Below are 22,058 nucleotides of genomic sequence, written 5' to 3'. Positions count from 1 at the left end.
GATGGGCGTGGCCGCCGAGAGAATTTCGGAGCTGGGTGTGTGCAGATCCAGCGGAGCAGCAGCAGGGCTTGAGACTGCGGTAGAAACGAAAACCCGGACTGGATCTGCAGCCTCGCCGGTAAAGTCCACTGCAAGCAGCGCGGGGCAGCCGGTAGAAACCGGAGCGGAAAAAGTCTCCATAACAGTCCCAGTGCACGGCTGGGTTGCCGCGGAGATAGTCCTAGAGAGAGGCTGGATCGCAGCGGCGGAATCCAGCTCTGCAGCCGCCATGAAAACCAGCTCCTCAGCCTGAGGTGCTGGCGCTGCAGCTGTGGGGCTTGAGAGTGCGGTTGCCGCAAAATCCCGGACTGGATTTCTACTCTCTCCGGCTGAGTCAAGCGCGGGGAAAATCTCTGCTCGCGGCTTGCTCGCTGGGTAGGAGGTCCTGTAGCGCGGCTCGGCTGCTACCGCGGAAATCACGGGGCACGGTTCGGCAGCTACCGCGAGGAACACGGGGCGAGGTCCGGCTGCTACCGCGGGGATCTCGGGGCGCGGTTTCACAGCCGTCACAGAAGTCACGGAGCGTGGCTTAGCCGCTGAAGACGCTAGCTTGAGAGGCACCGGGGAAGCTAGCTCTGGAACCGCCGGTGAGGAGCGCACCTTGGCTGCAGGGGATCGGACGGGAGTCGGGACGGCCTCTGGAGCTGTGCGGCCGAGAGCCGGGTAGAGCACCGCCCCTGGGGGAAACGGTAACGGAGCACGGACTGGTGCAGGGTAGAGCTCCTCTTCGTCCTCGGAGCTACTGGGAGCGCACCCGAGAAAGTCCCACGGATCCCGCTCCTTTAGCCTCGGGTACACGGAGGCACCGAGGCTAACCGCACCAGCCCTTAGCGCCCCCCCAAGAAAATCCTCCCCGGAAAAGGGGTCTTCTTCCGGCTGGCGGGACCCCTTAGAACGCCTACCCCGAGGCCTGCGGCGTCCTTGAGGCCTCGAGGTGTCCTGCGCCGGGGTCCCGCAAGGAGCACGGCGAATCGCCATTCTGGTGCCAGTCCACGCAGAACCTGCTGTGTCCATGTTCTGGTCGGTCTTTCTGTCACGAATGACCCAGGCAGGGAGACGAGGAGGCGGACACAAGTGCAGGTAGGGATGAAACGAATAATTTAATAAATATATATAAATAACAAAGATAAACAAATAACAAAGAACACGTAATAATAAAGTAAACCAAAATAAACGAGAGGAACTAGTGAACATAAACTAAACAAACAAGAAGTACTAAATATATTTATATACAAACAGGGAGTAAATAAACAAGAAACAAACAAAGCTAAGAACATAAACAAGGAATAAACAAGAAACTAGAAACTACCAAAAATAACCAAGAAATAACCAAAACTAAACAGGGCAGGGATATAAAAATATACAAGGAATATACTAGAAACAAAACACTAAGCAGAGGACTGGGAAACAAGGAAATAAACAAGAAACTAGAAAACATACACAAGGGAATAACTGAGGTAAACACGGGCAATGACTAGGGCTATGAAACATGGAAGAACACGGAGAGACAAAACAACAGGGGAAGGTGCAAAGACCGACAGAGACAAAGTGGTAGACCAGGGCTATTTATAGCAACACAAACACACTAGAATTGGAAACACCTGGGGAAGGGGCGGAGCTACAAATGAGACACAGGTGGAAAAGTACTGAGACGGGAGACACAGGGGAGCACAGGTCACGTGGGGAATGCACACAGAGACACGAGACAGGGCCAAGACATGACACCCCCTTTTTACATGCATTTTCTTTGTTTAATACTTATCAAATATTGTACATTATTTACTGAATAATCAGTAATCATAAGCCCTAATCTTACAACCCAACGGTGAGCCAATAATCGAGATAATTGCATTAATAAATTCACTCATATTGGTATAAAAATCCTTCATAGGTTTATTTTTACCTCAGGTCCCCAGAAGCTCCCTAAACCCTGAGGGAATATATGTGCTCCTCACTTGTACAACTGCAGAACTTCCATATTAATTACCTATTATTTACAGAATAATTTATAGTGATGAATAATAAGCTGAGTTCGTGATTGGTATTAACGTGTGATGCAATGATAATCACAGTATTTCCTGCAGTATACTTTATTATATATATACATACATATATATATATATATATATATATATATATATATATATATGGTCCATTCCACTGAATGGGTGCCATATCTCTGTTCCCACGAAATTACATGTATAAATGTGCACACAAAATATATTTTAAATACATTTTATTATTAATCATAGTGTCTTGTACATTGACCTAATCGCAAAAGTATGATATGTAATTAAAAACATTAATAAAAACTACTTAAAACACTGAAAAATAGCATTTGTAACTCCCTCTGTCCTCCACTCTCTAACTTTAAACTTTCACATGAAATATAATTATTAAATAATAATATTAATAATAATAAATCCATAATATTTAAGTTAAAATACACATTTTAGTTGTGTCCCTGTGTTGTGGTTTCACTCAGTCCTGTTACCGTAACACATTACCCTGATCACCTGAAACATCTGGAACATTCTACAACAGGAAGTCACACCTACAACAGGAAGTGACATCATCAGCTGGTTCTTGTTCTGAAGATCATGGAAAGACCAGAATTAAGTTTCCTCATTAGTTTTTTTTCTGTATATTTGATCTTATTGTAACGATGACTGAGGAGCTCAATCTCAACACTCAGTCCTGTTACCTAAATTAATTCTTACATCTTATTGGTTTATTTATAAAATACTAATTTTGGAAAAAAATCACAAGAATGTGCTCAGTGTTCTCATGCTATTAGCATAGCCGCCATTTATTAGTTATTTGTATCATGTTTTTGCTAATTCTACCCTAAAAAAAATCTCAGTCCTGTTACTCAAAACATAAAAAGTAACAGGAGTGATTTCCTTATTTTTTTGTCATAAATATCAATTATTTGAACATGCAGTCTATAACCATTTCTTTAAAATAATGACTTTTTTGAGAGAAAATCAAAGGAATTCGTGTACTTGCTTTAAAGCTGTACAAAGTAATGTGCTTTAAAGTACATATTTTATTAAAAGTTAAATATATGTGTTCTTAGATTGAAAAAGTTGAAAAAAGAAAATAAATATATATATATTAGTTTATTTTGGAAGAGATACAACAAGCAAATGGCTCCCATTAGGTGGAATAGGCCAATATATTTTAGAGCTGCAATCCTAAAAGCCTTCATTAGTGAATGTATATATATATATTATAAATATATATATATATATATATTTAGCTTTAGGAACCCCTTGAAGGTTTATAGTCCATATGTGTGCGGGTCCACGCTGCTGATCCCCACTCTTATGATTTATATATCAGGATCGTATTAGTTACCGGATGATGTAAAGTAGTTTTTGAGTAATAATTCTTCAGATTAATGACTGAATAAGAAGCCCAGGGATTAATGGGTTTGGAGTTTTTGATTGATATGCGTATCTGTGATGAAATGCTAATCGGAATATTTCCTAAAATAGCAGTGCAATAATGATTTAGCTCATATCCAAATATGAGCCGTCTTTAATAAATGCATGGGATTAGGAACACATGAGGAATACTCAATTTAAAGTTTCACCACATGATTACCATGCATCCGGAAGACCATGCTAATGCTAATGCTAATAGGAGCTTTTCTCTGAAATAGGAATGCATTAACGATGCATTAAGTAAATGCACAGTCAGCAGCTGACAGATCCCAGTAGACACTGGATCACTTCCTCACTTATTCCAGTTTCCAGTGCAGGAGTTTTACTGTGGGAATAATGACTGAGGAGCATATGGACGGGGAACACCTGATTTAAAAGGTAAATGGGGAATGCACCGCTCGGCATGCGTACCCATGGTGCATAGCGTAAAAACACATTAGGAGCCGAAGTGCTGAATGAAGTATTTGTCAAGGGAAGTGGAGGTTTTACCATTTTAGCCCTTATGCAATTTTTTTTATTCTATTTTATATATTGTATTAAATGTCTTATTTCCTAATATTTTATGAAATTGTTACTTTTTAATTGTTTTATTTGTTTTATATTACTTTTATATTTTGCTGTTTTATCTCATTTTATTGTGAAGCACTTTAAGCTGCATTTATATGTATGAAAGGTGCTATATAAATAAAGTTTATTATTATTATTATTATTATTATTATTATTATTATTAAATGGCCAAATAAAGTAAAAGTAAAATAAAACATATATTATAGTATTAACACCTCTAATTCTTTTCTTCAGTTCTAATAAAACTGCTGAGACTCAGTTCTTAATCATGTTAATAATCTGAGCTAAAGGCTAAAGCTGCTGTTTCCATGTGGGTCAGCCAGACGTCTTCCTGTAGCAGTTTTTTTTTCTCCAGTTTCTAAGAGTCTTTATTTGAAGGTGTAGGAAACAGTACTCACCGCTCTCTGACTTCATCTGTAATTTCTCTAAAGTAAAGAAAGAACTTCTACTTTTAATAGTTACAGATAAATAAACTTTTTTTGTGTTTTGGAAATGGATTTTAAAAAATGTAAATTAGCTTTATCTGTCTTTATCTGTAGTAAATCAGTGTTAGAACAGATGGAGTTACTGCTGCTACTCTTTACTGCAGCAGCATTTACACACTTACACACTTACAGCACATTCACACTCTCATCATGATAATAACTATAAAAAGACTCAGATAAAACACAGAGAACTCTGTAACTATTAAAAGTAGAAGTTCTTTCTTTTCTTTAGAGAAATTACAGATACAGAAGTCAGAGAGCGGTGAGTACTGTTTCCTACACCTTCAAATAAAGACTCTTAGAAACTGGAGAAAATAAACTGCTACAGGAAGACGTCTGGCTGACCCACATGGAAACAGCAGCTTTAGCCTTTAGCTCAGAATAACATGATTAAGGACTGAGTCTCAGTTTCAGCAGAACTGAAGAGAAGAATTAGAGAATTTGAGTTAATCTTTGACTGTTGATGGGGTGCAAGATAGCAACAACATCACAACGCAGCCTTGCGTATGATATATGATAGAGCCCCTAAATCTAACACTAAACTTACCTTATTTCAAGATTTTTTGTTGTTCAGTTGCATTTAAAGGTCTAATTCCATTTTTTATTCATTTTAAAATGTCTAGTTGTGTCTCTAGTATAAATGAATGAAGCCATGTGAGCCGATTTTTGTGAAAAAAAAAGTGCTCAGGTGTTTCTATTTAGCCATGCTTTAGTTCACTGAAGTAGAGGTCTTTGAAGAAAGACAGGATTTGGGCTCTTGTTCATGAATATTCATGCATGCAAATATATCGCCTCTGATTGGCTAATAGCACTGAAGCAGAGAACGCCTACTTTCCTTCATCCACAGTCAATTTTACAGCTCAAAAACTCGAAGGACTAAATGTTTTCAGAGATAACGTTCCATTTAGCTAAACTAACCCTACTAAACTCTTACCTCAGACTTGGTGACTCAGTGTTTGGGCAGTTTAACTACATCGAAGCTATCTTGTCAAATCGTGATCTTGTCAAACCGTGCTTCCCTAGTGTATATTTAAGGTCTTGGTAAAATGCAGAATCCACCGGAGATCCGATTTAAACAGAGCTGTAAGCTCCTCCTCTGGGCAGTCCTGAGCAGAGGTGGGCGAGGCCATTAACTCACTGGTTTCCATCAACTTCTGAGCCTTTCCTGATCAACTCGTATTTCTGAGGCTTTTCTTTTACCAGCTACTGCAGTCAAAGGAGGCTGAAGAACAGTTTCAGCATGCATAAACAACTCAGAGAGACCTATAGTATTATACAAAGAACAAGAAAATGTTGATTTTAGCAGAAGGAGACCTTTAATAGACATGCTGTTAAATGTTATTTGAATATTAGCAGAGCATTTATAACATTGTCTATAACAGACAATCAAAATGAAGGATAACTATACTGAATGGAAAGTTCTGTTTTTCGCAATGCATCATGGGTACGCATGCTGAGCGTGTGAATTTACTGTTATCTCCTGATCTGAAACCAGGTCTCTCTGCTCTAAAAGAGTCTCTGTAAACAATAGCGACGGCCTTCCTCTCGAACCCTCCCCCGGCGCTCCCGGCCCCCGTACCCGCCGCTGTAGCCTGGTAACACCTGCCACGGGCTGAAGGCATGACGGAGGAGCGGCGGCGAGCGAACTGCCACTGATTTTTAATTACCGCCGGGTCGTTCTCAATCACATCTGCCTCTGACACGCCGCCGTCAGCCAACGCACAGGTTAATACTGGCATATGCCATGAATATCCACAAGACAATTTTTAATTACGCTTCCCTGGAAACAGCACGTCGATGCTGAATCCATGCATGACGAGAGAGAGAGAGAGAGAGAGAGAGAGAGAGAGAGAGAGAGAGAGAATAGATAGAGAGTAACAGCTTCAAAAAAACAGAGAGCACTTAAAAAAGATCAATTTATAGGTTTACATTTGAGTAAAATGAACATTGTTCCTTTATCTTATAAACTACTAACAAAATTTCTCTCAATTTCAAAATAAAAACATTGTCATTTAAAGCATTTATTTACAAAAAAATTAGAAATTAGCCTTCATGAGTCTTGGCATGCTCTCCTCCACCAGTCTTGCACACTGCTTTTGCTTTTAAGCAGTTTAGTTTTATTTGATGGCTTGTCAACATCCATCTTACTCTTCATTACATAAAAGGGGGTTTTCAATGGGGTTCAGGTCTGAAATGACTCAAGCTCTGTCTCTAGACAGTTTCCAATGGTCCTTTCTGTGCACTTCACCCCAGAACCCCAAAAGCAGTGTATAAGGCTGGTGGAGGAGAGCATCCCAAGACATGAAATCTTTCTAATGTTCTGCAAATAAATGCTCTAATTTGAGAATTTGGGAGAAATGTTGTCTGTAGTGATAAAGAGAGAGGGAAAGATAGAAATAGAGAGAGGGGGAGAGAATGAGAGATATAGAATAAGAGAGAGAGAGACAGAGAAATTGAGAAAAAGAGAGGGAAAGATAGAAATAGAAAGAGTGAGAGAGGGAGAGAATGAGAGAATGTAAATGAGAGAGATACAAACTGTGAGTGAGAGAGATACAGAGAGATAGAGTAAGAGAAAGTAAAAGAGAAAGAGGGAGAGGGAGAGAGAGAGCGAGAGAGAGGAAGAGTAAAAGAGAGAGAGTGTGTATGTCAGGAGGAGAGGTGTAACCCTGCGTTCACACTGGAACGCGACGAGTCGCTTGTGTCGCTCAGCGTTTGTCGCTTGTGGGCGTGTCAAGCTCAACGCCCGCGTTTATCATGGTCCAGCCTCCGACAAGAAAAAAGGCACAAAAAAGGAATCACTTGGCCACTTTATTCTCCAGCTATAACTCCCAAACTTGCTGGACTCTTGTGCGTTTCTCAGATTTAACTGCGCTAGAAACGCAGCCGTTCCCACAGACTGATGTGGGTCCACCCCGTTCAACAGAAAGAACCGGGAAAGAAACTAGAAATTCAGAGAGCAGGAGCTTGAGGACGTCGAACCGCCTTGTTTGTGATTGGTCCAAAGAAAAGCTAGGAGCCAATCGGGTTAGAATGTCGCTTCACCGCGTCATAACTCATTTGCATAAAGTTGAGAAAAATTCATCTCCGTGTCGCTTGTCGCTCTGTCGCTTTGTCGCTTGTCGCCTCTCGCGTGTCGCGGCGACAAATCGCGCCCTGCCATAGGAAATGAATGGTCGCCTGTCGCTTTGTCGCTTTCCAGTGTGAACGCAGGGTAAGGTGTGGGCAGGTAAATGGTGAGGAGATAAAGATGAGTGAAAGAGAGAGAGAGAGAGAGAGAGAGAGAAAGATAAGTGTGGGATAGATAGATAGTGTAAGGTGTGAGCAGGTAAATGGTGACGAGATAAAGATGAGTACAGGAGATTGAGAGAGATAGAGAGAGAGAGAGAGAGAGAGAGAGAGATGAGAGATAGAGAGATAAGGATGAGTGTAGGAGATTGAGAGATAGAGAGAATAAGAGAGATAGAGAGATAAGGATGAGGGTAGGAGATTAAGAGAGAGAGAGAGAGAGATAAGGGAGATAGAGAGATAAGGATGAGTATAGGAGATTGAGAGATAGATAGAGAGATAGAGAGAATAAGAGATAGAGGGATAAGGATGAGTGTAGGAGATTGAGAGATAGAGAGATAAGGATGAGTGCAGGAGATTGAGAGAGAGAGATGGAGAGAATAAGATATAGAGAGGTAAGGGTGAGTGTAGGAGATTGAGAGAGAGAGAGAGATGGAGAGAATAAGAGAGATAGAGAGATAAGGATGAGTGTAGGAGATTGAGAGAGAGAGAGATGGAGAGAATAAGATATAGAGAGGTAAGGGTGAGTGTAGGAGATTGAGAGATAGAGAGATAAGGATGAGTGTAGGAGATTGAGGGAGAGAGGGATGGAGAGAATAAGAGAGATAGAGAGATAAGGATGAGTGTAGGAGATTGAGAGATAGATAGAGAGATAGAGAGAATAAGAGAGAGAGAGAGATAAAGATGAGTGTAGGAGATTGAGAGACAGAGCTAGAGAGAATAAGAGAGATAGAGAGAGAGGGAGAGAGAGATAGAGAGAATAAGAGAGATAGAGAGAAATGGATGAGTATAGTAGATTGAGGGAGAGAGATAGAGAGAATAAGAGATAGAGAGATAAGGATGAGTATAGGAGATTGAGAGATAGAGAGAGAGATAGAGAGAATAAGAGAGATAGAGAGATAAGGATGAGTGTAGGAGATTGAGGGAGAGAGATAGAGAGAATAAGAGATAGAGAGATAAGGATGAGTATAGGAGATTGAGAGATAGATAGAGAGATAGAGAGAATAAGAGAGATAGAGAGATAAGGATGAGTATAGGAGATTGAGAGATAGAGAGAGAGATAGAGAGAATAAGAGAGATAGAGAGATAAGGATGAGTGTAGGAGATTGAGGGAGAGAGATAGAGAGAATAAGAGATAGAGAGATAAGGATGAGTATAGGAGATTGAGAGATAGATAGAGACATAGAGAGAATAAGAGATAGAGGGATAGGATGAGTGTAGGAGATTGAGGGAGAGAGATAGAGAGATGGAGAGAATAAGAGAGATAGAGAGATAAGGATGAGTGTAGGAGATTGAGAGATAGATAGAATAAGAGAGATAGAGAGGTAAAGATGAGTGTAGGAGATTGAGAGATAGAGAGAATAAGAGATAGAGTGATAAGGATGAGTGTAGGAGATTGAGAGATAGAGAGATAGAGAGAATAAAAGAGATAGAGGGATAAGGATGAGTGTAGGAGATTGCCTCCTGCACCATCACTGAGCACTATCCGTTATTCACCAACTTTAACCTGTAAAGAATCAATCTCAACGTTTATTACACGCTTCATTCTAGGAAGTCTGGACGTTTTCACCTGGAATTCAGGCTTTCAGTTAACAGCTGTGCTGAACTCATCAAGAGTTAATTACTTGAATTTCTTGTCTCTTAATAAAGTGTTTGAGAGCATCAGTTAAAGTAAAGTAGTGAAGAGGTAGAGTTACAGGTATACAGTGCATAGTGAATATTTGAGTGATGTTCGAATCCAGGTTATGAGACGCAAGAACTACTCAACTAAAAGCAAAGAATTAATAAACGAATCAATCGGAAATTTGAAAGTATCCTCAAGTGCAGTCACCACAAAAAACGTCAAAAACTTTATGATGATGAAACTGGCACTCATCAGGACCACCCCAGGAAAGGACGCAAGAGTTTCTTTTGTTGTATATATATATATATACAACCATTCCAACAAAAGTTTAATTTCTTTCAAATTAAACTTTTATGTACTAAACAATCTCAGGCAGATTTACTTAATTTTTACAAGGTTTTTAATCTGAATATGGTTCCAAAAATCATGTGAAACTCATTTAAAAAGCATGTTTAAAAAAAGCAAATCCACTAATTCCTTTAATTTCTCTCAAGAAAGTCTTTATTTTAAAGAAATGTTTGACTGCATGTTCAAATAATTGATATTTATAACAAAAAAGGAACTCACTCTTGTTACTTTTTATGTTTTTGAGTAACAGGACTAAAAAGTAACAGGTATGAGCTTGTAGCATAGAATTAGCAAAAGCATGAAAAATAGCTAAATGTTAGCTATGCTAACAGCATGAGGACACTGAGCACATTTTAGTGAGTTTCCCATAATTTGTATTTTAAAAATAAACCAGTAAGATGTAAGAATTAATTTAGGTAACAGGACTGAGTGTTGAGATTGAGCTCCTCAGTCATCGTTACAATAAGATCAAATATACAGAAAAAAAACTAATGAGGAAACTTAATACTGGTCTTCCCATGATCTTCAGAAGAACCAGCTGATGATGTCACTTCCTGTTGTAGATGTGACTTCCTGTTGTAGAATGTTCCAGATGTTTCAGATGATCAGGGTAATGTGTTACGGTAACAGGACTGAGTGAAACCACAACACAGGGACACAACTAAAATGTGTATTTAAACTTTAATATTATGGATTTATTAAAAAGGATTATCTCTGAAGGATTTTAATTATTATATTTCATGGTAAAGTTTATAGTTAGAGAGTTTATAGTTTAAGTGTTCTTAAAAAGTAGTTTTTATTCATGTTTTTTTTTAAATACATATCTTACTTTTGCAATTAGGTCACTGTACAGACACTTACAGATGCTTAATAATAATAATAAAATGTATTTTAAACTTATTTTCTGTGCACGTTTTTACAAGTCATTTTTAATACATACTGTATATAAATGCAATATAATACCATATAAATATGAATCCTATAGCTCTACATATACAGTTTTTATTATATGTATTTTATATAGTAAAAAATGAGTCTGGAAGTTGTAAAACGTTAAGTTTTTGATTGGAACACAGCTGTGGACACATCTTCATATCCTCTGGGCAGCAGTATGGTGTCTCAGCACTGGGGGGTGCTGTAACACTCGTGCCCTGGCTGTGCTGCTGCTGTGCTGATTATGGTCAGTAGGTCTGTGGGATGTAGAGCAGATCCACGGCTGTGCTGCGAGTAAAAGCTTTACCACATTAATCCGGATCATTCCAGCTGCTGCAGATATCAGCACAGCTCCATCCGCATGAGGGCAGCCGCATAACAGGGATTTACACTCAGCCTCAAAACTTCAAAAACCTGGGGATATCAGATACAGCAGCAGTGCTGCTAGAGTTCTTAAACACTGTTTAATCTTTCACTGTCCTCCACTACCTACAGCTGAGACACCCTGTAGATAAAGTAAAGTCAGTCTTCATCATCCTCGAGTCCTTCATCAGTGCCTACAGGACACTGCCTACAGGACAATATCCACAGGATGCTGCCCACAGGACACTACCGACAGGACACTGCCCACAGAATGCTACCCACAAGATGCTTCCCATAGGACATTACCCACAGGATACTACCTACAGGATGCTACCCACATGACGAAGAGGGCTCAGCCCACATGAAGCCTTCATCACTTTACCCACAGGACGCTGCCAACATTATACTACCTACAGGTCACTATCTACAGGACGCTACCCTCAGGACACTACCCACAGGATACTACCTACAGGATACTACCCACAGGACACTACCCACAGGATGCTACCCACATGACGCAGCATAAAGGGTTCAGCCCAAATAATGCAGCCTACAGGACTTTACCCACAGGATGCTGCCAACATTATACTACCTACAGGATGCTGCCCACAGGACCATACCCACCTGATGCTGTTTTGAGTTAGTTTAACGCAGATTTGTGGGAACATTTGAACTATTCAAACTGAGATCTTAGAGTTTTTTAACCAACTTATAATAACTTTAGTTTAGTCTGATGTCATTAACAGCTTCTTTTCTATTGGCTTCTGTCACAGTCTATTTGCATACTGGGCGTGTCCAACAGTTTCTGACAGACACTCACCATCAGTGTGTAGTGATTCTCCCTGGGCTACCTTACAAATAAATCAACTTCCCCTTTAGTTGTAATAACTTGATGTTTTAATTTATGCTAACTCAAGTTTTCATTCCCCATTACTTAAAAAATTTGAGCAATCCGGCTGCCTTAAAAAAGTTAAATAAACTCAACTTATCCTGTCTTACAGTATAACAAAAATAAAAAAAAGTTAAATCAGCTTCCCCTTTAGTTGTAATAACTTGATGTTATTATTTAATTTAGGCTAACTTAACTTTTCATTACCCATTACTTAACTTTTTTAAAGCAACCGGTTTACTCAATTTTTTTTAATAAATTCAACTTCTTACAGTTCTTACAGTGTACATTAACAATCTGTCGTGTCTTGTCGTGTCTTGTCGTGTCTTGTCATCAGGTCCAGTGGTGAGGATGATGAAGATGAAGCAGTCAGAAGGGACCGAGGCTGTGGTCCTCAGTACCAGAGCACTACAGTACGAGTCCTCACACACTTCAAGGCGGAGCCTGAAGAATGGCGAGGTCAGCCGGAGTTTTTGCTGGGCAGTGATTGGCAGGTGGATGTGACGGAGCTGGTGCGTGATTCGCTGAGAGTGGACGACTCTCGCGTGGCCGGACTGATGAACGGACAGGTGCTGATGGGCCTAAACACAGGGACTGCTAAAATCCAGGTAAAGTGAGAGAGAGTGTGTGTGTGTGTGTGTGTGTGTGTGTGTGTGTGTGTGTTCAGTATGCATCAACACTGTGTTTCTTAAGTTCTATTTAAATTCATTTCCTTTAAAAAGCTCTATATTCTCTATTATTCTGATTCTGGTAGTGAATTTAACAACATGCTGAACAATTTAGGCTTAAATGTCTCATTTTAAATTGTCTATTTTTGGTCTATTTGTGTTGTTTAGCTGTTTAGTTTTTGTGAAAAAGAAAAAGTTCTCCAGTGATCCGGTATAACACTGCTTTAGTCCAGTGGAGAAATGGGCGGGGAAAAACGATAGGATTTTGGCTATTGCTTATGAATATTCATACATGCAAACATTATATCGCCTCTGATTGGCTAACAGCACTGCGACACCAGGAGTCAGCGAGAAGAACAACAGTTAGAAAGACATTTTTACACTAATAACAGTCTTTGCAATGTTATATGTTACTTTATAACATGTGTAATAATGCCCTGCTAAGTGCAGTTCAGACACTGATCTAGTCTTAGAGTCTCTGTAAAACACCAAATCCACCGGAGATCCTATTTAAACCTATAGTTACTTACACACAGAGGTGGGTAGTCCAGGTCCAGAAAGTAAAATTCCACCCCAGGGTTTTGTTGGCTAAAGCAGAGTCGTCCGGGCAGTTGGAACAAAACCGATTTTTACTTTTAACCAGTGTAAACAATACTGTTCTAAACATCTAAACACCTACCTATCTCTATTGTACTTGGCTGGTGGTGTTTTTCCTCCATAGACTAATTCTAACCATTTGTTTCTTAGCTCTGAATTACTGGGTAAAGTATATAAACACTGATGTGTTATTCGCACAAATAACACAGGAATGAACTGCATGCTGTTTCTAGCGCTGTTAGTTATCTCCTATCTGACGAGACGCGTCGCCGCCCGGCTTCAGCTCTGCCTGTGGGCGGTCCCGAGCCGAGGTGGGCGGAGACATGAATACTAATTCACGGGTTGATGTAGACACGGTGCTTTTCCTGATCGACTCGTTTTGTTTTTCTGAATATTTTCTTTTTCTAGCTGCTGCAGACAATGAGGAAGAGGATGAGGAAGAGTTTCATCATGTGCAGCATCATAAACAACTCAGAGAGACCTGCTGTATTTCACACAGAACAATAAAAAGTAGATTTTATCAGAAGGAGACTTTTAATTTCTATAAACGAACAGAAAGAATTCATAGTGTTCATGTGCTATACAGTCATGGTAGGCCTGGACAATAATTCGATATCGGTATTTATCGCGATAAGAAATGTTTCAATAACGGTGATATCAGTTTTGTGGTATATCGATATGTATTATTTACAGAATCACGGACAGGCGTTTTTTACTGGCGTCAGCTCGCCGCAGAGCTCAACACAGCCCCCGTAGCTGGGCTACGTCAGTGCGTGATGACGTAACCACACAGGCACGTAGCCAAATAGGCTAGGCTAGGCAAGGCTAGGTTAAAATGTCTAGGCTCGGATCCGCTTCACTACGCAGCAAAAATGTCTCGCGCTGGAGCCAAACGGAGCCGGGACGAGCGGATCCAAGGCTAAGGTAGACTCGGTTCGGTCGGCCCCGGATCCTCGAGGCCGGCCGCGGGTCCGCTCGCTCGGCCGCGGGTCCTCGAGGCCGGCTCGCTCGGCCGCGGGTCCTCGAGGCCGGCTCGCTCGGCCGTGGGTCCTCGAGGCTGGCCGCGGGTCCGCTCGCTCGGCCGCGGGTCCTCGAGGCTGGTATTAAAGTTTTTGTGAAAGGAGGTTTCAAAGGCTTTAATTAAATTTTCAGACAGTAGTAGGTACAGATTTCCGATAGATAGATGGATGGATGGATGGATGGATGGATGGATGGATGGATGGATGGATGGATGGATGGATGGATGGATGGATGGATGGATGGATGGATGGATGGATGGATGGATGGATGGATGGATGGATGGATGGATGGATGGATAGATAGATAGATAGATAGATAGATAGATAGATAGAAGTGCATATAATGAGGGTATCTGATGCCAGCCATACAAAAGTGCAAATACACAGTTACATAATAATTTAAATTCGTAGTGCTGCAGGGATTGCAGGGCTTCTTAGCAGTTTTCTGAGGCCTATTTAAGTATTTATATCGATATCGACATTATATCGTATCGACCGAAATTTAAGGAATATATCGTGATATAAATTTTGGCCATATCGTCCAGCACTAAGTCATGGTGAACAAGAGGACAGAACAATGTCCCGTGAATGAATTAATGCCTATAGACTTTGTAAATTTTGGATTTATTGGTCGTATTATTATTTTAATATACAAACTAAATTACAGTAAATTCATTATTTTAAATGTTCTGCATTGTAGATTAATACTAAACTCATATAAACTATGAAAAAAACATATGAAACTATTTAGTAAAGAAGGTAGCTCCTCTTGTTTATTGTGTACGTTGTTTAAACTCCAAACATTTAAGTCTGTTTTACATAAAATTGGATATTTCTAAACAATACTCAACTATTTTGTTGTTTAGTTATACTGTACTATTCAAACTGAGATCTTTGAGTTGAACCAACGTATAATAACTGAGTTTAGTCTGTTTTCATTGGAAGCTTCTTTTCCATTGGCTTCTATCACAATCTATTTGCATACTGGGTGTGTCCAACAGTTTCTGCGTGTCCAACACTCACCATCAGTGTGTAGTGATTCCCCCTGGGCTCCCTTAGAAATAAATCAACTTCCCCTTTAGCTGTAATAAATTGATGTTTTAATTTATGCTAACTTAAGTTTTCATTCCTCATTACTTAACTTTTTTAAGGGAAGTAAATTCAGCTTCTCCGGGTTTACAGTGTATACTCCCTGTAATGCTCTGTACAGTTATAGAGGAGTATCTCGGCAGCGCCGAGGTAAATATACTCTCCTGTGCTAAAAACTAAAATTCATCCATCACCCTCGCGGCCGAGGCACCTGCAGGGTCGAGCCCGTGGCAGGCGGGCAGCAGACGGATGAGCGGCGCTTTCCCTCTGCTTATTCGCTTTCTTTAGGAGAGACTAATGAAAGGATGTCAGCGGCGTCTGGAGATCAGCACCCAGTCGTTTGTCTGTCTGCGTGGGGATGAGTGGAGAATTACTGGCGCTGGTTAGATGGCGAGGTGGCGCGTCACACTGCAGCCAGATGGCACACCATCACTCCTCCTGCCACTCAAACACACACTCAACACTCACCCCAAACCTCTGCACCCACACCGACTCTCTACACAGCTCAGATTTACTATAAATACACCATAACTGTGTTCACATTACCAGGCTGAAGAGAATCAAATCTGAATTTTTCATGGCTGTGTGAACATGACAAATTTGAGTCACTTTCATGCGCGGTTCTAAATCAGATACGTATCCAATCCACAGTCGTGCAACATGAATTTCAACGGTCAAATATGAACTCATGCTTTGTCTTTTTGCTTTTCCGCATTAGCATTAGCATTAGCGCTACATGCACTGAAAAAAATGATAAAATGAGTAAAATGTACTTAATAAAAAGTTTTGCAACTTTCTGCATTTGCTTTTTTTAAGTAAATTTAATTTCAGATAAATGTAAGTAACTTCAACTCGGTTTCAAGATGTAAAAGTTACACAGAGTAAATAAGTGAACTGAACTTCAGTCAATCCTTTCTTTTAGTAAACTTTACTTCATTTATTTTTACTGAATCAATCCTTTCTTTTAGTAAACTTTACTTCATTTATTTTTACTGAATCAATCCTTTCTTTTAGTAAACTTTACTTCATTTATTTTTACTGAATCAATCCTTTCTTTTAGTAAACTTTACTTCATTTATTTTTACTGAATCAATCCTTTCTTTTAGTAAACTTTACTTCATTTATTATTACTGAATCAATCCTTTCTTTTATTAAACTTTACTTCATTTATTTTTACTGAATCAATCCTTTCTTTTAGTAAAATTTACTTCATTTATTTTTACTGAATCAATCCTTTCTTTTATTAAACTTTACTCCATTTATTTTTACTGAATCAATCCTTTCTTTTAGTAAACTTTACTTCATTTATTTTTACTGAATCAATCCTTTCTTTTAGTAAACTTTACTTCATTTATTTTTACTGAATCAATCCTTTCTTTTAGTAAACTTTACTTCATTTATTTTTACTGAATCAATCCTTTCTTTTAGTAAACTTTACTTCATTTATTTTTACTGAATCAATCCTTTCTTTTAGTAAACTTTACTTCATTTATTTTTACTGAATCAATCCTTTCTTTTAGTAAACTTTACTTCATTTATTTTTACTGAATCAATCCTTTCTTTTAGTAAACTTTACTTCATTTATTTTTACTGAATCAATCCTTTCTTTTAGTAAACTTTACTTCATTTATTTTTACTGAATCAATCCTTTCTTTTAGTAAACTTTACTTCATTTATTTTTACTGAATCAATCCTTTCTTTTAGTAAACTTTACTTCATTTATTTTTACTGAATCAATCCTTTCTTTTAGTAAACTTTACTTCATTTATTTTTACTGAATCAATCCTTTCTTTTAGTAAACTTTACTCCATTTGACTTCAATCCAGACGGTCAAATGAAAAGAAGAATTTCAAGAACTTTGAAATTATCTTCAAGTGCAGTTGCTGCAAATACCATTAAAAATGTTATAATGATGAAACTGGCACTCATCAGAAAAGCCCCTGGAAAATAAAGAATGAGAGATATTCAGAAATACCAGCCTCAGAAACCGCAAGTTACCAGCGTATTAGTTACTACATGTTTTTTTTTTCATGTCTTCCTTTATCCTTTATTTGATCACTTTTCTATTCATTTAGGTCCTACTTTACAATAAGTGTATGTAAGTACTTTGTAGTTACATGGTAACAAGCTATGTATTTACAGTGCAACTACTGCTTGAGTATGTTTTTTTACAGATTAATTAGGGGTAATTGAGTGTTTTAAATACTAAAAGAACATTATTTAGATATTATAATGGGAAGACTGCAAAGTACTTAGGGACACTTATGAAATGAAAATGGGACCTTCATTTATAATATAAGAAAAAATTAAAACTAAATAAAAACATTGAATAAGAAGGTGTGTCCAAACTGATATTGTACTGATATTTAAACATCCAATCAGCTGCTGTATTTGTAGTTATGAGGTTCATACCATAGACTGTGTATAGCTGGACAGAGCATCTTCTCTCAAAAGTGAAGCCACCACAGGTCGGGCGCCCCCTGCTGTTCGGTTTCAGAAAGCTGTGTAACTCCACCCATCCCCATAGGTTTCAATGGCAAAACAGAACAACTTTCAATCACGTTTTTTTCTAATATACTGTAATTCTACCTCCTTTATTTAAATGCAGCAGCTAGTGTAACCTCTGCTTATATTGTTACATTTTTATATCCCCACAGAATTCGTTTTTTAAAACGTTATTCAGCTTTATTCAAAAAAGGTGTGGTTATTGTAAAAGGGCTGGTTATGGGCGGGACCAATAACAGACCGTCAGCTCCGCTCCGCCCCGCTCTGCAGCCTGTGACCTCGAGGCAGCCCTCAGGGGCGGGGTTATTCAAATGAGTAGGAGCTCTCCACAGTTTTTCTCCCTCCTCTGGTCTCTACTGCGCTCTACAGACTCGGGTTTCAGGATCGCCAACATGGAGGAAGATTTTGGCTTCATTTTCAATGAATGAATGGGAACGAAGACACGACGTCCATCTTTTTTACAGTCTCTGGTTCATACAGTTACTACACTGTGGCTGTTGTTGTTTGTGGTGGCGGTGCTGCTGTTGTGTACGAACGCTCTATAATTGGCCTAAATCTGTCTGTTTGATGAGTAATGCAGTTGTTGTGTGTTGTGGAAAAGCAGCAGAAGAAGATGATGTACTGGATGTAGTGAAAAGTAATTCATTACAATTACTGCAGCGTATCGTACTTATCATACACTACCTTACTGTTATTAAGACTGATCTGATCTGAGCTGCAGATTCACAAATCTTCTTTACACAGCGAATAACCGTCCGTCTCTAAACGCTCTCTCTCTCTCTCTCTATCTGCTCTCGCTCTCTCACTTTATTCCCATCTATTACTCTATCCATCCATCTACTGCTCTCTTTCATTTACCAGCACACACACACACATATACACACACTAACACACACAAAAACACACACACACACACACACACATAGGCGGAATAAGAGTCAAGAGCTAATCATATCTGACACTCTACGCATCACACACACACACTCACACACACACACACACACACACACACACTTACACACACTTACACACACACACACACACACAAACACACCAACACACACACACTGCAAGCTGAAAAGAGTATTGACAATACTGTTAGGCCGCTGCGAAGTTTTATTTGATAGCAAAATTGCCTCCCTCTCTCTCTCCTTTGCTCTCGCTCTCTTTATCTTTTGCTCTCTCTATCTCTCTCTCTTATTCTCTCTTTCTTTTTGCTGTCTTGCTCTCTCTTTCTTTTGCTCTCGTTCTCTTTTATGCTCTCTCTCTTTTGCTTTCTCTCTCTTTAGCTCTTTCTCTCTTTTATGTTCTCGTCTTTCTCTTTTGCTCTCTCTCTATCTATCTTTTATGCTCTCTCGCTCTCTCTCTTTCTCTCTTTGGCTCTCTCTCTATCCTTTTTTGCTCTCTCTCTCTCTCTCTCTCTCAGTTTAGTTCAGTTCAGTGCTTTATTGGCATGAATGTTAATGAGAAACACTATTGCCAAAGCACATAACAGAAAAAATAAAAAATAAATAAAAAAAAGATTACATACATGTATACAATTACAACAGCAGAACTCGAGGGATTTACAGGATTAACGATTGTTATTATTAATGATAATTGACAAGAAAAGGAAAATAAAAGTGTGGAGCATTCATAAATGGATAATAATACGTAATAAATCAGTAAGGGGTGCAAATTTAGGCAGTACTGTGGTGCCAAATTTAGCACCCCTGCCAGGAAAAGCACCACCTCTCGGGTAGCATATTTCTAAGTAAAGTTAAAGTGCTTTTATCAAGAAGACGTGCGTACGCGCTGCAGAGAGGTGGTGCTTTTCACGGCGGGGGTGCAGATTTCGGCACTGCTATGGTGCTGAATTCAGCACCCCCGCCAGGAAAAGCACCCCCTCTCTGAGCGTATTTCTAACTAAAATTAAAGTGCTTTTATCAAGAAGACGTGCCTGCATGCTTCTGAGAGTGAGGGTGCTTTTACGACGGGGGTGCAGATTTTGGCATTGCTATGGTGCTGAATTCAGCACCCCCGCCAGGAAAAGCACCCCCTCACGGGAGAGGCTTCAGTGACGTATCTTCTTCCTTATTTCACACGAGTCAGCGTAGCTTAGAACAGCATCTTGGGTGTTTTCGTTTTCTAAAAAAAGTTAAAGTCAAGAAGATGTGGGTGCTCGCTCCTGAGAGAGAGGGTGCTTTTCATGGCGGGGGTGCAGAATTCGGCACAACACCGGGTTCTCACAGACTCATATCTAGAATGCTCAATAAGGAAGTGCAGCTCTATCTCCATCCACCACTGTGAGCTCACAGTGAGAGCACAGCCTGGTCTCTCTCTCTTTCTCTCTCTCTCTTTCTCTCTCTCTGTCTCTCTCTCTCTCTACTCCCACATAGCGAGAGGGTCTCCGATAGGTGGAAATTAAAATCAGATAAAAAGGGGCAGTAATGGTGATACAGGCGGCGTGGAGAGGCTGGAAATTGGAGAGCTTCTCTGAGAGCCGGTCTGGAGGTGAATTGCAGCTTCGCTCCCTGAAACCAAAAATCAAAAAGCTTCAAATATAGATCCATCCCTGACCTGAGCTCTTATCCACGACCCAATGATCCACACTGTCAGCGCCGCCGAGCGCCCAGCGCTCTATTAAACTCCAATAACGTCCACCGCCACTTTCACTTCATTACAGATCACTGAGCAACTAATTACACTAAACAATGCTCAGCCAATCACAATTAGAGTTCAGTCTGACCAAACTATGCCTAGAATAAAGAATAAAATAGAGGATAACACTGTATACAGTATAGGGGCTTCATTACACATTTATAAGCATTGAAAGCAACACTCAAATATTTATAAACAGCTCAAGCCAATAATCTCAACATCACATGCTATTATTAGAGATTTAATGCAATAAATCTGATTGTATTAATATAACATGCATGATTGTCATGAGTGCATTATAACACTTTTCCAAGACATAACATATAGCGTTCCTATCTCTCCCACACTCAGCTCTGTCTGCGATCTGCAGTCTCCGGACTACATTACCCAGGATGCACCACACACTAACATCACACTCAATCCCGATCACATGACGCAACACATGACACTTCCAGGATGCAGATCACCTGAGTACTAGCCCTATATGAGGGGCTCATTTTGCGCCTATTCTTTGATGAGTATTGACGGTTTATCCTTGTACAATACATTTTAAATACGTTTCCTGTATTTATCTCTCGTTTTTGACCTTGTTTTTTATTCACCGACCTCGATTCTTGCCTACCCTTTGATATTGCCCTGATATTGGGATGTTCACCTCCCAGCGCTGGGGTCTTGGGTTCAAGTCCCTACCTGGATGGATTTTTCCGGTTCTCCTTGTATCCTTGCGGGTTTCCTTTGGAACTCTTGTTTTCTCCTACACTCCTTCAGTACAAATACAAAAGTGGAGCATCAGGACAGCATGTAATAAAGTACAGAGTGTTGCCTGAGGCTGTCTCTGGTTGATTTCCTATCTAATTAATAAAATTCACATTTAATCCTCCTCCAAATAAAGCAATGGAGGGCAGAGGGTTTTTTTTAGGGCGATAAGTGGAATTTACAGATTATTTATTAATTTTTACAGTCACAGACATGCAGATAATTAAGCAATAATACACTCAAGGTTCGTGCTATAACGTGTAATATTGGCACTGCTGTTATGCGGTCGTAGGCGAGGTCCCAGGCCAAGTACTGTATCTCAGTACAGCAGTGCCAATATGACATGTGTAACACGGCGGAGGCAGGATGTAAACGCAAGTCAGGTTTATTCTGCATTATTACAAAATAAACTAAGAACAAAACACTAAGGAAGTACTATAAAGAAAAAAGGTTACTGGAACAAACACAAAAAAAACAAAGGATAAACTAAAAGACTTAAACAAGCAAAATAAGCAAACAAAAAAACAAACTTAAGAAAACAAACCAGAACACTGTAGACAAAAAACACGGCAGATTCAAACAGAGTAACAAGTTCAAACAAAAAGCACGACAAACAACAAAGGAGCACATGGGGTATTTATACACAGGCACACACTAGGGACACCTGTGGAGGTAATGAGGGGGCGGAGTTACAAATGAGACAGGAGGGGTTACAGATGACAAGGCGGGGCTAAGGCAGAGACAGGACCAAAACACAGTAGCACATGGCTGGGAAACATGACAGGTAAACAAAACAAGAGAA

The 22,058-nt window shown here is 39.7% G+C and overlaps 1 protein-coding gene across 1 annotated transcript in view; it reads left to right on the top strand.

Moving 5' to 3' along the window:
* si:dkey-112m2.1 (transmembrane protein 132D) overlaps positions 1-22,058 on the top strand; it is a 337,783-nt gene that overhangs the window by 304,558 nt on the left and 11,167 nt on the right. Inside the window, exon 7 of the mRNA XM_049466738.1 lies at positions 12,320-12,590. Coding sequence (XP_049322695.1) covers positions 12,320-12,590 — 271 coding nt within the window. The remainder of the gene's footprint in view (positions 1-12,319; positions 12,591-22,058) is intronic.

The sequence above is a fragment of the Astyanax mexicanus genome, chromosome 17 (genome assembly GCF_023375975.1).
Source record: "Astyanax mexicanus isolate ESR-SI-001 chromosome 17, AstMex3_surface, whole genome shotgun sequence".
In the NCBI taxonomy this organism is placed as follows: Eukaryota; Metazoa; Chordata; class Actinopteri; order Characiformes; family Acestrorhamphidae; genus Astyanax; species Astyanax mexicanus.
The sequence above is the reverse complement of the archived record's forward strand: the minus strand, read 5'-3'. Positions and strand labels throughout refer to the sequence as shown.